Source organism: Schistocerca cancellata, chromosome 2 (assembly GCF_023864275.1).
Source record: "Schistocerca cancellata isolate TAMUIC-IGC-003103 chromosome 2, iqSchCanc2.1, whole genome shotgun sequence".
Classification (NCBI taxonomy): Eukaryota; Metazoa; Arthropoda; class Insecta; order Orthoptera; family Acrididae; genus Schistocerca; species Schistocerca cancellata.
Window position 1 is genome coordinate 850,674,741 of NC_064627.1, and position 14,692 is coordinate 850,689,432.

The window sequence follows — 14,692 nt, forward strand, 5'->3', positions numbered from 1 at the left end:
CTGGGTGGTTGGGTTTATGGACTTTAGGAAGCAAGTAGGAGGTAGGAATGAGGGGAGAGAGACCCAGGGGAGAGGTTCTGGGATCAGCCTAAGGGTTTGAGGAAAGAGTGGAGATCCTATTGGATTTCTGGGATGGGGTCACTGTGGCACAGTTTGTAGGTGGACGAATCTGACAGCTGGCGGAGTTTTTGATGTCATCTTCATGATCTGGATCGAGGGTGAGGGCACCCTATCCACGTACCTCCAGAACATCAACATTTTCTCTCTCATTTGCTTCACCTGGTCCTCCTTAGCCCAACAAACTGCCTTCCTCGATGTTGTCCTCCACCTCAAAAATGGCTACGTCAGACCTCCATCCATATCAAAACTATAAACCACCAGCAATACCTTCACTTTAGCAGCTGCTTCCCATCCCCTACTAAGAATTGTTTTCCATACAGCCTAGCCACCCTTGGCCATCGTGTCTGTAGTAATGAGCAGACCCTCTCGAAATATACCAAGGGTCTCACTGGGGCCATCACAAACCATAATTATCCTCCCAACCTTGTAAAGAAACAGATCTTGTGTTCCTTATCTTTCCAGTCACCCACCACTTCCCAAAGTCCCCTTGTGACTCAACATCGTTCATGATTGTGGCAACTTAATCACATTTTCTGCGAGGGATTTGACTACATCTTCTCTTGCCCTAAAATGAAGAATTTTCTACCCACTGTCCTTCCAATTCCTCCCACATTGGTATTCCACCACCCACCAAACCTACACAGTATCTTCGTCCATTCCTACTCAACCCCTGCTCCCAATCCCTTGCCTTATGGCACATGTCTCTGTAACAGACCTAGATGCAAGACGTGTCCTATAAGTCGTCCCACCACAACTACTCCTGTCCGGTCACAAGTGTCACCTATCCCATCGAAGGCAGGATTACATGTGAAAGCAGTTATGTGATCTAGAAGCTAAGCTGCAGACACTGTGCTGTTCTATGTGGCCGTGACAATACAACAAGCTGCCTGTCTGCATGAATGCAACCAAAAAAGTGTGTCCAGGAAACAGGTGGGCCACCCGGTTGCTGAGCATTTTGCCCAACACAGTTTTCTTCACTTCAGTGACTGCTTCACAGCCCATGCCATGTGGATCCTCCCTACTGACACCAGCTTTTCCAAATTTGGCAGGTGGGAACTCTCCCTGCAAAATATCCTACATTCCCATAACCCTCTTGGCCTCAATCTTCATTAGTTACTGCCCTTCACCTGGCTATCTGCTTCCCTGTTCCCACTCCAGCACTAAATAGACTTTTATCCCACCAATGCACCTACAGTCTGTTTATGTGTCTCGTTCACCCCCCCCCCCCACCCCACCCCACCCCACCCCCTGCTACCACAACACAGATTGCTTCTCCCATCATGTGCTGTTGCTCACAGTCTGGATACAGCAGCAGCAGTGTGAGAGTTATGTTTGTGTGAGTGTGTGTATGTGTGTGTTGTCTAATTCAGAAGAGGGCCTTTTGGCCAAAAGCTTACTTGTTTAACAGTCTTTTTGTTGTCCCAGTCCACAACTCGACATCTCCACTGTATGGTGAGTAGCAGTCTATCCTTTTCATAATGTCAAAAGAGTATTAATTTTATTCCTGAGCTAGACACAGTGAAAGGGGTTCACATCCTCATAGGCCAATAGTTCATGGTGGTTGTATTCATTTATATATGATTTGTTATTTGTATGATATTGATATTGTTAAATAGTGGAGTAATATTATGCTTCACAGGAATAATATTAGACTTCTGATATTTTTAGTTTCTGTAGCGACAGACATTATTTACTGACAACTTTGAAGATATTACAATATGTTTATATTTTCAGGGTTTCTTTGGGAAAGGTTCGCTATCAAGGCATTTTCCCACTTTTGGAAGAGTCAAGAATGGCATTCCTCCATTTATTTCGGAGCGCCAGTGGAAGCAGAGAAATAAGTGGAAAGAAGATTCTGAATCTGAAGAGATTGCTATTTCAGTGAAAGTTGAAGACAATAGTGGATATCTAATAAAAGAAGAGGTCAACAGTGATACAGACCATTCATCAGCACATTTAATGCAAAGTATTGGAGGTTTGGTTAAGGAACAAGGTCCTCAAGTGTTCCCACCTGACTGGCAGAGTGAACAAAAAGATACAGAGTCACCACAGCCTTTGCATACTTCATACCAAGCACCTACAATAAGATTTCACAGGGATCCCCCCAAGAAACGAGTAACTGTAGTGAACTCTGTGTCAGAACAAACCAGCAGTGACAATGGAAATGCAGGAGAAGGAACTTCGTCAGGAACTGGTGGTGCATCTAGATCCCCGCTTGGAGGTAGTGCCAAAGATAGAAGCAAATCACAAAAAAGGGGAAGTGATGTTGAGGAAGACAGCAGATCACATGTGATTGAAGCAGGTAGGGCTGGACTGATGGATACAGAAGAGATCAAAAGTGAAATAAGGACAGATGACGAGTCTCTGTCAGCCAGTGAGCGCCTTTCATTACAAAGGAATGTTGAAAATGAAGTTGTTGTATTGCGTGATTCAGACAGTGAAGAAGAGGAATTGGTAATAGATAAACTGGAGGCAAGGTTGGTGCAAAACCCGTATCCAGTTCCTGAACACTTGCACTTGACACTGGAAGAAGCCTTCTTTCTGTCCTATGCCCTGGGATGTTTGCAAGTACTGGACCTCTCAGGCAAAGTGATGACATTAAGAGAACTGTGGGAGACATTTCGTGCATCAGATGCTGAGTTTGTGCAAAAGTATGTTGCCTATCACCATTTCCGTGGAAAAGGATGGGTAGTCAAATCAGGACTTAAATATGGTGGAGATTTCTGTGAGTATTTGTAGCACATTAAGGTCCATAATTATTATTATTATTATTTGATTATTGGTGGTGACAACAGTAGGTGTGTTTGGGTGCTTCAAAGATGGATCGTCATCAGGACAAAAGTATTGTGTGATGAACGGGATTTAAAAGTACAGATATGAGTCTAGACATAAATTACTCATAAGCGGCCCCTGAAATATGTATTGGAAAAGGCCCTGGAACCCCCTGCCCCCCTCCCCTCTCTCTCTCTCTCTCTCTCTCTCTCTCTCTCTCTCCCTCTCCCTCCCCCCCCTTCCCCCCTCACACACACACACACACACACACACACACACTTTATGAGGATAAACAGTTTGATGAACCATTTCAATTCCCTTATAGATAATTTGATTATGAACTAACAAAACGAGCCAACTCAACACATTAAAAGCTACAAACTAAAAATTCAGGGATGCAGATAACACACAAAATTTCAAATACTCCCTTCATGAGCTTCATTGTCAGCTCAGGTAGAGAGTTCGTCGTTAGTTTTTTGCTATGTTAATAACTCCTTTGCATCTACCTTTTTTGGCAGTCCATCACTTCCTTCTTAATGCTGCTTGCATACTGTCATCCAGTACATCATTTAGGATCTGAATTCTCTTCCTCCCATGCCTCTTTCTTTCATTACATGTGCCCTTCTAAAACTGTTTTTCTAAACCCTCCTTCTTCTTTAATGTTTCTTCTGTGCTGTGCTTTTCCTTCTTTTCCTAACATTCAGTAATAGGCTATTTACCTATATTAAAAATATGTTTCAGATTGTTGTTATTGTAATTGATTGTAACATTTAAGTAGCATTTACAGTCAATATTGTCACAAAATATATGTTATTTGTTTATAATTAGAGCTTAAAAATCATTAAATATCAAGATCTGGTCACATAACGAAACTATACTTGTGTTATAGGAGCACTTGCCAAAGTTGCAAGGTTTTTATGTACTTTTACTGCCAATAGTTTAGCTATATACTGATGGAAAATGCAATTACAACTTTTAAGTGACAGTAGATAGGAATTTGTGAATGTTAATAGTGAACTCTTGCGAAAGTTGATCGTTTATGCTCCACCCATTTAGAGCGGTGATATGTGCAACAAATATGTTGCTGCGTAATGGACTCTTGAGTCCGGTATGACCAGTGAGTGTGAGTATTTGTGTGATATGTGCAACAATGGAAATTCTTTTCTCCCCTCCCTGCAACATCATTATATTTGATCAAAACTAAGGAATTGCAGATCTTTTGCAAATGGGTCCGTGTATTGTAACTAGATTGTTGAGTACATCATCAGCTACAACCCAAAGCACAAATAAATTATTGTTGGTAAAACTTAATGCTGATTTGCTGTGTAGAAGACACTAAGCAGAGAGGGTGCATCTCCCAGGTGTTCTGTGGTGCAATAGATAGCAAATAGGACTGTGGTGCAACAGGTCACATTTTTGAATCCTGGAAGGGTCATATATTTTTTAAAAGTTTCACACAGAATATGAAAATAGCTTTAGCAAGAACTGATTGTATAGCAGTTGTTTTGATCAAGGGATGTCTTACATACAGCTTCACGTTAGCCTAATCTGAGAACCAGACAACAGTGTGTAAAACATGCAGTGCCACAAACATAAGGGCTGTGATGTTTGTGAGTGTAAACTATCATTAGTGTTTGAAGCAGACTAACTACATATTTATGTAAGATGATGAAACGTTTAAACAATAAGGATCCTGGCTAGACAGTACGAAGGTAAAAACATAGTTCCTATAAAATAAAAAGTGTGTGGTTACATTAACTAGAAAATATCTTTTTGAACATGATGTGTGTGAACAGCAATTGCAAATATGAGTGCATGTGAACAGGAAGGAAAACACAATAATATGAGGGTAATCCCAAAAGTAAGGTCTCCTATTTTTTTTTTTTTATAAGTACATAGACCTGTTTATTTTTACAATGGTTTATATCAGTTCACAGCTTGAAAATTTAGCCATTTTTTGACATAATCACCATTTCTGTCAATGCATTTTTGTAGATGCTATGGCAGTTTTTGTATGCCCATATCATACCAGTTCATCACCATGCTGTTCAGAAAGCTATGAACCTCTTCTTTCACCTCATCATTGGAGCTGAATCACTTTCCGGCCAAATGTTCTTTTAACCTAGGGAATAGGTAATAGTCACTGGGTGCCAAGTCAGGACTATAGGGTGGGTGGGTGATTATGTTCCACTGAAACTGTTGCGGTAGAGCAATGGTTCGCCGAGCGATGTGTGGGCGAGCGTTGTCATGGAGAATGTGTACTCCCTTGCTCCACATTCCTCTTCTCCGATTCTGAAATGCCCGTTTGAGTTTTTTCAGAGTCTCACAGTACCTGTCAGCTTTAATTGTGGTCCCAGCGATTCAGCTTTGACAACGAGGTGAAAGAAGAGGTTCATAATCTTCTGAACAGCATGGCGGCGAGCTGGTATGACATAGGCATACAAAAACTGCCACAGCGTCTTCAAAAATGCATTGACAGAAATGGTGATTATGTCGAAAAATAGCTAAATGTTCAAGCTGTAAACTGATGTAAACCATTTTAGAAATAAACAGGTCTATGTACTTATAAAAAAAATAGGAGACCTTACTTTTGGGATTGCCCTCGTATTCTGTTTCTGAGCAGTGTGGTGAAGTTTTGTAATTGTGGTTTGGTTTTCATATGAGATGACTGTCGAGTCGTTTCACAAATAAGTTAAAATGTTCTTTCGGGTTAGATTTGAACCAGCAATCTATATGGTTATCCCTCTAATTTCTGAGCTTCCAAATAACTGAGATGTAGTAAGGTGAAATGATGATCTTAAGTAGGAATCTAATTTCATTCATTGAAGTGCTATCTTTTGTTGAAAGAGCTGGAGAGCATATCTCGGAGATAAGTTAATGTTAACTTCATAGTGCAACACACATTCAATTAAGTTAGTGAATTTGTGTGTCGATGTGCTGGAAATTTGCTGGTACAGTGCAACCCCATTGTACGCATCTTCTCATTCTCTGGAACACTCAAACATAAATTTTCAGGAATTTTTGTTGATGTATTTGTGCAGTATGGTACTAAACACCATTTATAACCCACTTTCCGAAACGTAAATTCCAAAACAAGACATCACTGTAGATTAGCATTATGACAGCAGGAGCGGTGAGTTAGCCAGTCACATCACAGGCGTCACTTGACTCAAATGGAGTGTTTTAGCGGGTGTTCAAATTATTTGAATTTCGTTTCTGTTTTTACAAAAGAATACTGAAATTCAAGAGCAAAACAGCATTTTAGAAAATGACATAATTAATCATTTAAGACAGTTTCCAGAAAACAGTCAAATACCTTATTGTCTCTGCTCTACTGCTCTTCTCAGTATCCTTGCATTTTTCACTCTATACGTACAACTTATTTTTTCCATCCTCTTCCATATCCACATCCCAAAGGCTTCCAGCCTTGCTCTATCTTTCTTCTTCATTGACCATGTCTCAGCACTATATAGGACACTCCATATAAAACTCTACTGTGGTTTTAGTTTCTGTGCTGCACTTCATCACTTTCTATTCTTTTTACTTGGTAATAAAGCTTTCCATGTGTTATAAAGTTTCTCTATTCAGCGTTATCTTTATGCTTTCCTTTTCTTCTAGTGCCCTTGCTTTTTTTCTTTCTTTGTATTGATATTTACTCCATAGCTCTTTCACTTGGCTTCAATGACATGCTCTATCTCCTGCAACTCTTTTTCATTTGTCACTAGAAGGACAATTTCATCTGCAAACCTCAGACACCATTTTCTTGTTTCTTCAGTCCCAACCCCACCCTCTCCCGCTTGCCATCTTTTGAGCACTACTCAAATGGCCTTGTCTTACACCTTTTCATAGTTCAGTCCACCTGGTACTTTCTCCATATTAATTAAAGCCTTTGACATTGCTGTACTAACTCACAAACAAGTGGTCAGCTTTCAGCATAACCAAGACGCCGTGTTGCGCTACAAACCAGTCTGTCACCACAACCTACATTCCAAAAAATATATTTTTTGCTATATTAGATGCAAAGAATATTGTCAGTGTTCTGTTTTCTTTCTGTTTGTGCATGTATGAAGTCAAATGCCACATCATTATTTTGTCATAGGATCGGTAGGCTCAATTAACTCCTTTCCCCTCTCACTCTCACTGACATTTTTTGACTTAAATGTAATGAGTTTATGTCACCAGCTTCATTCAGTTCACTCTCTTTTCCCTTGTTATTGTTGTAAGTTAATCCCAACCCACAGTATCATAAGCCTTTTGCATGTCTATAAAACACATTTATAAGCCTTCTCCCTACTCAATAACACTCTCCCCCCCCCCCCCCCCCAAAAAAAATAGTAGTATCCCTATTGCAGATTTTGGTACCTGTATTTCTGCTCGTCAGCCAAATTCTCCTCCATTACCTTTCCGAATATGTTATTTAAAACTTTAGCTGTATGTGAAATGAGACTAATTACTCCGTGCTTACCGCAGGTGTTTAAATTATAGGCTCCCTTCTATCCTGAATTTTAATGTCCTCTTTTCAGAAGATTTTTAATAACTAACATTGATATCTAGATATTTGGTGACCAAGCTCCAAAACCTGAGAAGGAGCTGTATTTGGACTTCCCACCAAAGTGTAAATAGACTATGCCCTAAAGTGGTGCACTCCATGAAATGTAAATATATAATAGTGTTCGAATAGAGGACTAATGAATTACAGCTGGAGTCTGCGACGACCTACAAATACAGTATCTAGAAATAGCGACATATCTTGTGCTGAAGTAGTATGATTACATAGTCATTGTTGTAGGTACATTGACAAACTTTGATCCCCAATGGCAGACTGAAATTTGTTTATTAAAGATCTATTCATACACTTGTATGGCCTATCATGAACTAGTACTCAGATGTGTAAAACTTATTTCAGATTGAACTAAAAAGGAAATGAAATGTTTACAGAGTAGAATAGTGGGGATGGCAACGGACATCTAGAATTAATTTTACACCCTGAAGTGGAATATGTTCTGTTTTGAAACTTGATAATAGATTAAAACTGAGTGTCAGGTGGACTCAGGTCCAGAACCACATCTCTCATAGGCACGTTTCTTACTGACTGAGCTATCCAGGTATGATTCATGACCTACCCTCACAGCCGAAGTTTGTCACTAGGCCTACATCTCTCCTAAACTTGACAGCTATCCTGCATACCTTCCTACCTACTAAATAGTCACAAGCTTATTTACTGTTCTGGAGAGAGTATTTCAAATGCTGTAAAATTTCAGCTGGCGAACTCTCCAAAAAATGCATTGAAAATCTTACAGAACACATTTAGAAAATTTAAGAAACGATTTTCAAGAAGGAATCTGCATATATTCTTCATCTCCACGCACACTGGTTATTTGGAGGGCATGAATATAAGATTAAAATAATGAAAGATGCATGAAGGCATATAAGTAAACATTTTTATTGCTATCTTTGTGAATCCATATTACTGTATAAAAAGATGGATGGAATATCAGAGTTTTAACATCTCATTGGCCTTGGTGGTGGAGCAGTAGTTGAGTTGCACAGTGACGGAGAAAGAAATTAACTTTGGCCTGATTGAAGGAACCATCCTAGCATTTATTTGAAGTTAAACAGTGAAAACTCCAGGTAGAAATATCGGCAATGTGGGAAAAGACAGATTACTAATTACTGTAAAGAAGTCACATTAGTACCTTTTTTGTAAATAAAACCTCCTTTTCGTGCTCCGACTTAATTTATTTTTTCCCAGACGCATTTTGCCTTTTTCTTGCTCTATGGCATGTTCAGTGGTATCTATAACGATATTGTTTTGTTATTTTTAGATTATCAAACAGTTCATGTCATGTTTCTTTATGTGAATAAGTAATTACTTAAAGTTTGCTGTGATCCGCATTTCCTCTCATGTGATGTGAACTGTTTGATAATCTAAAAACAACAAAACTGTATCATAGATTCCACAGAAGATGCCTTATAGCAAGTAAAAGGCAAAATGCGCCTGGGAAAAATAAACAAGTATTTCTGTGCTTTCTGCAGAGGATGGCCACACAAACAAACTTGTTATTCACTCCACGCCAGACATTTTCATGTGGTCTGTACCAGAAATTCAGAAGACTCCAGCTGAACATCCATAAGACCACACAACACATAAAATTCAACAAAATAAGAAATTGTAACGATCTTGTGTCTAAACATATCAATGTAAAGATGAAAAACAGTTCACCCAGCACCCAACAAGCAATGCTTGACACTCAGAAAATGTGGTTAAAATATGAAATCAAATTCCTATACCCTACAAAACAAGAACTAAATTACGAGTTATATAAGACACATTTACAACTTGCAAACACCATTAATAGTATGACAGTTTTCTCCCATCTGCTCAACAAGGTCAAAAGGCACACAAAAACTGCTGTACAAAGAATGGAAACAGTTCATAGAAGAAAGATCAACCAACTCAAAAAACTACAGGCACAATACAAAACCTTTACACACATGCACAAATTCTACCCAAGATTAGTGAACCTTTCAGGCCCAGAACTAAGCAGTAAAGAAAGACAGCTGTTGAGGAAAGGATTAAAATACTATGTAAATTCAGAACCAGAGTCTTCTGAATTTCTGGTACAGACCACATGAAAATGTCTGGCGTGGAGTGAATAACAAGTTTGTTTGTGTGGCCATCCTCTGCAGAATACATAGAAAATCTAATTATAGAAACAGGAAGTGTTTTGACAAGGCAAGATAGGAATGAAACCAATAGTGTCAGCATTGGACCAACTACAGAACTAGTAAAAAAAGAAATACATAATATAATTACCAGTATAAAAACATAACAGCACAAAAACACAGAATCTGCAACACTCAGAAAACTTAAGAGAAAACTTCAAAATGAAAATGTTATCATTTCTAAAGCAGACAATGGGAACACAGTAGTACTGATAGACAGAGAACAATACATTGAAAAAACACAAGAAATCATCTCACAAAACAACATTACAAAATCAGACCCAACAAACAGATTCCAGATAAAAGTAAAAAACACTCTGAAAAATGTAGACATCATACTGGATAACATGGAGAAATGAAAGTTGGCACAGATTAATCCCACTGCACCTGTCCTCCGAAGCCAACCAAAGATCCACAAACAAAATCTTCCTATGAGGCTAGGATTCCAGAAAATTCCCCACATACCAGCTTGCAGAATACATGTAAAAATTACTGCCAGAAAATTTCAAAGTACAAGAACACAGAACCATTAAAACACTACACAGCTAATACAACAAATAAATATATAAAAATCCCAGACAAAGCAATGCTACTCTCATTTGATGTAGAAAATATGTGTTCCAAGATACCAGTACCAGAAACAATAGAAATCATAGATAAGAACCTGAAAACATAGTCAACTCCCCGATGAACGGATTATGGATGCTCATAACAGAACAGAATTACTTCCAGTTCTATCATGAATTTTATTTACAAGAAGAGGGATTACCAATGGTGTCCCCAGTTTCAGGAGCCTTAGAAAATATTTTTGTAAATCACAATTTAACAGGTCATTTTCACAAAAATAGTAGCAAAAGAATTCAACATACTGTATTGGTTCAAGTATATGGATGACATCCGTTGCTTAACAGATTAACCACAAACAAAAATTGAAAAACTGCACACTGACATCAAGAAGGGACATAAAAATATAAAATTCACAATTGACAGAGAACAGAATAACTAAATTAACTTTCTGGATATAACAATCAAAAAACAAAACAATAAGCATATGTTTGAAATTTAGCGTAAACCCGCAGCAATGGACATTATCATTCCCCAATCCTCGAACCACCCACACTCAAAATAGCAAGCAGCACTTTGACACATGCTCCATAGATTCAACACAGTGCCATTCACAAAAGAAAACTACCAAAAAACTGGACATAATAATACAGATGGTACAAAACAGCGGTTGCAGTAGTAACATAGTCACAAATCTAAACAACAAAATTAAAAGTAAAATAAAGCAGAAAGCGCCAAACCACAGACAACACAACATAACCAAACACAAACACGCATTACCATAACACCTAGACAGAATAATCAGAAGGAGATGAAAGAAAACACAAGAATGACATAAAAACACGAACTCACACATAAAATCGCCAACATTTTCAAAAGACAGGGGATAAATGTAGCATACACAACAGACAATTCTATACAAAAATACACTCCAAAACTGACAAAAAACGGAGACATATCCCAGAAAGCGGGTACATATCAACTAGTGAACACTTGTGAAGGAAAATAAATGGGACAAACAGGTAGAACATTCGATGTCAGATACAAAGAACATATGAGAGCTTAGAAGTATGGGACAAACCACACCACATTTGCAGGACACCTAAGAGAACATAACCTCAAACCAACCACTAGAGAACAAGACATGAAACTAACTAGAATCAATAATAAAAACATCTCCTAACCCTACAAGAAAACTTTCCACATACAGAAAATCAAGGCAAAAGTTGTTGGTTTTGAACATACACTTTGTTAGGGTGGTGATACGTAGATAAACATCCAAGGAGGAGGGAATACATAATGAAGTTACAATATTCACATTGTTAAAAGCACAGTATTTGAACAAATAGCTATATCTAGTAGCAAAAGAATAATAGTACATCACAAAAAAGGAGGAGAAACATGGTGAACATTGTGAAAAAGTTCAGAATACAAAATTGTACTTGTTGCTGTTGTTGTTGTTGTTGTGGTCTTCAGTCCAGAGACTGGATTGATGCAACTCTCCATGCTACTCTATCCTGTGCAAGGTTCTTCATCTCCCAGTACCTACTGAATCTGTTTAGGGTATTCATCTCTTGGTCTCCCTCTACGATTTTTACCCTCCACGTTGCCTTCCAATACTAAATTGGTGATCCCTTGATGCCTCAGTATATGCCCTACCAACCGTTCCCTTCTTCTAGTCAAGTTGTGCCACAAATTTCTCTTCTCGCCAATTCTGTTCAATACTTCCTCATTAGTTATGTGATCTACCCATCTAATCTTCAGCATTCTTCTGTAGCACCACATTTCGAAAGCTTCTATTCTCTTCTTGTCCAAACTATTTATCGTCCATGTTTCACTTCCATACATGGCTATGCTCCATACAAATACTTTCAGAAATAACTTCGTGACGCTTAAATCTATACTTGATGTTAACAAATTTCTCTTCTTCAGAAACACTTTCCTTGCCATTGCCTGTCTACATTTTATACCCTCTCTACTTCGACCATCATCAATTATTTTGCTCCCCAAATAGCAAAACTCATTTACTACTTTAAGCGTCTCATTTCCTAATCTAATTCCCGCAGCATCACCCGATTTAATTCGACTACATTCCATTATTCTTGTTTTGCTTTTGTTGATGTTCATCTTATATCCTCCTTTCAAGACCATGTCCATTCCATTCAGCTGCTCTTCCAGGTCCTTTGCTGTCTCTGACAGAACTACAATGTCATTGGCGAACCTCAGGGTTTTTATTTCTTCTCCATGGATTTTAATTCCTACTCCGAATTTTTCTTTTGTTTCCTTTACCGCTTGCTCAATATACAGATTGAATAACATCGGGGACAGGCTACAATCCTGTCTCGCTCCCTTCCCAACCACTGATTCCCTTTCATGCCCCTCGACTCTTATAACTGCCATCTGTTCCTGTACAAATTGTAAATAGCCTTTCGCTCCTTATATTTTACCCCTGCCACCTTCAGAATTTGAAAGAGAGTATACCAGTCAACATTTTCAAAAGCTTTCTTTAAGTCTACAAATGCTAGAAACAAAGGTTTGCCTTTCCTTAATCCATTTTCTTAGATAAGTCGTAGGGTCAGTATTGCCTCACGTGTTTCAACATTTCTATGGAATTCAAACTGATCTTCCCCGTGGTTGGCTGCTACCACTTTTTCCATTCATCTGTAAAGAATTTGTGTTAGTATTTTGCAGCTGTGACTTATTAAACTGATAGTTCAGTAATTTTCACATCTGTCAACACCTGCTTTCTTTGGGATTGGAATTATTATATACTTCTTGAAGTCTGAGGGAATTTCGGCTGTCTCATACATCTTGCTCACCATATGCAGTATCATATCTCCCATTTCATCTTCATCTACCTCCTCTTCCATTTCCATAATATTGTCCTCAAGAACATCGCCCCTGTATAGACCCTCTATATACTCCTTCCACCTTTCTGCTTTCTCTTCTTTGCTTAGAACTGGGTTTCCATCTGAGCTCTTGATATTCATACAAGTGGTTCTCTTTTCGCCAAAGGTCTCTTTAATTTGCCTGTAGGCAGTACCTATCTTACCCCTAGTGAGATAAACCTCTACATCCTTACCTTTGTCCTCTAGCCATCCCTGCATAGCCATTTTGCACTTCCTGTCGATCTCATTTTTGAGATGTTTGTATTCCTTTTTGCCTGCTTCACTTACTGCATTTTTATATTTTCTCCTTTCATCAATTAAATTCAGTATCTCTTCTGTTACCCAAGGATTTCTACCAGCCCTAGTGTTTTTACCTACTTGATCCTCTGCTGCCTTCACTATTTCATTCCTCAAAGCTACCCATTCTTCTTCAACTGTATTTCTTTCCCCCATTCTTGTCAAGTGTTCCCTTATGCTCTCCCTGAAACACTCTACAACCTCTGGTTCTTTCAGTTTATCCAGGTCCCATCTCCTCAAATTCCCACCTTTTTGCAGTTTCTGCAGTTTTAATCTGCAGTTCACAACCAACAGATTGTGGTCAGAGTCCACGTCTGCCCCCGGAAATGTCTTACAATTTTAAACCTGGTTCCTGAATCTCTGTCTTACTATTATATAATCTATCTGATACCTTCTAGTATCTCTAGGCTTCTTCCATGTATTCAACCTTCTTTCATGATTCTTGAACCAAGTGTTAGCTATGTCCAAAATTCTACCAGGCGGCTCCCTCGTTCATTTCTTACCCCCATTCCATATTCACCTACTGTGTTTCTTTCTCTTCCTTTTCCTACTATCAAATTCCAGTCACCCATGACTATTAAATTTTTGTCTCCCTTCACTATCTGAATAATTTATTTTATCTCATCATACATTTCATCAATCTCTTCGTCATCTGCGGAGCTAGTTGACATATAAACTTGTACTACTGTGATAGGTGTGGGCTTCGTGTCTATCTTGGCCACAATAATGTGTTCACTTACCCGCATTCCTATTTTCCTATTGATTATTAAACCTTCTCTTGCATTACCCCTATTTGATTTTGTATTTCTAACCCTGTATTCACCTGACCAGAAGTCTTGTTTCTCCTGCCACCAAACTTCGCTAATTCCCACTATATCTAACTTTAACCTATCCATTTCCCTTTTTAAATTTTCTAACCTACCTGCCCGATTAAGGGATCTGACATTCCATGCTCCGATCTGTGGAACACCAGTTTCCTTTCTCCTTACACTTCGGAAATAAAGTTGTAGTGCAACCTCCAGACCAGATGAGAGGAAACACAGATCACAGCAAACTATGAGTAATAACTTATTTACATAAAAATGCATGAACTGTTTGATAATCTAAAGATAACAAAAACTGTATTATTATATGTCCCACTGAAGATGCCTTCGAGCAAGAAAAAGATGAAATGCGTCTGGGAAAAATGAATTAAGTTGCAGCAAGAAAAGGCAGTTTTATTTACAAAATAAGTATTTCTGTGCTTGCTGATGATGGCCAAACAAACAAACTTGTTAAGACACATGAAGTGGCAAACAGGCACAATTAAAAGACACATCAAGTTT

At 38.5% G+C, this 14,692-nt stretch overlaps 1 protein-coding gene across 3 annotated transcripts in view; it reads left to right on the top strand.

The window, feature by feature from the left end:
* The window catches only part of LOC126162777 (tRNA-splicing endonuclease subunit Sen2), a 53,560-nt gene that overhangs the window by 13,462 nt on the left and 25,406 nt on the right, over positions 1–14,692 (top strand). For all 3 annotated transcript variants that reach the window (XM_049919484.1, XM_049919486.1, XM_049919485.1), the window contains one exon: positions 1,855–2,845. In XM_049919484.1, the coding sequence (XP_049775441.1) occupies positions 1,855–2,845 (991 nt within the window). The remainder of the gene's footprint in view (positions 1–1,854; positions 2,846–14,692) is intronic.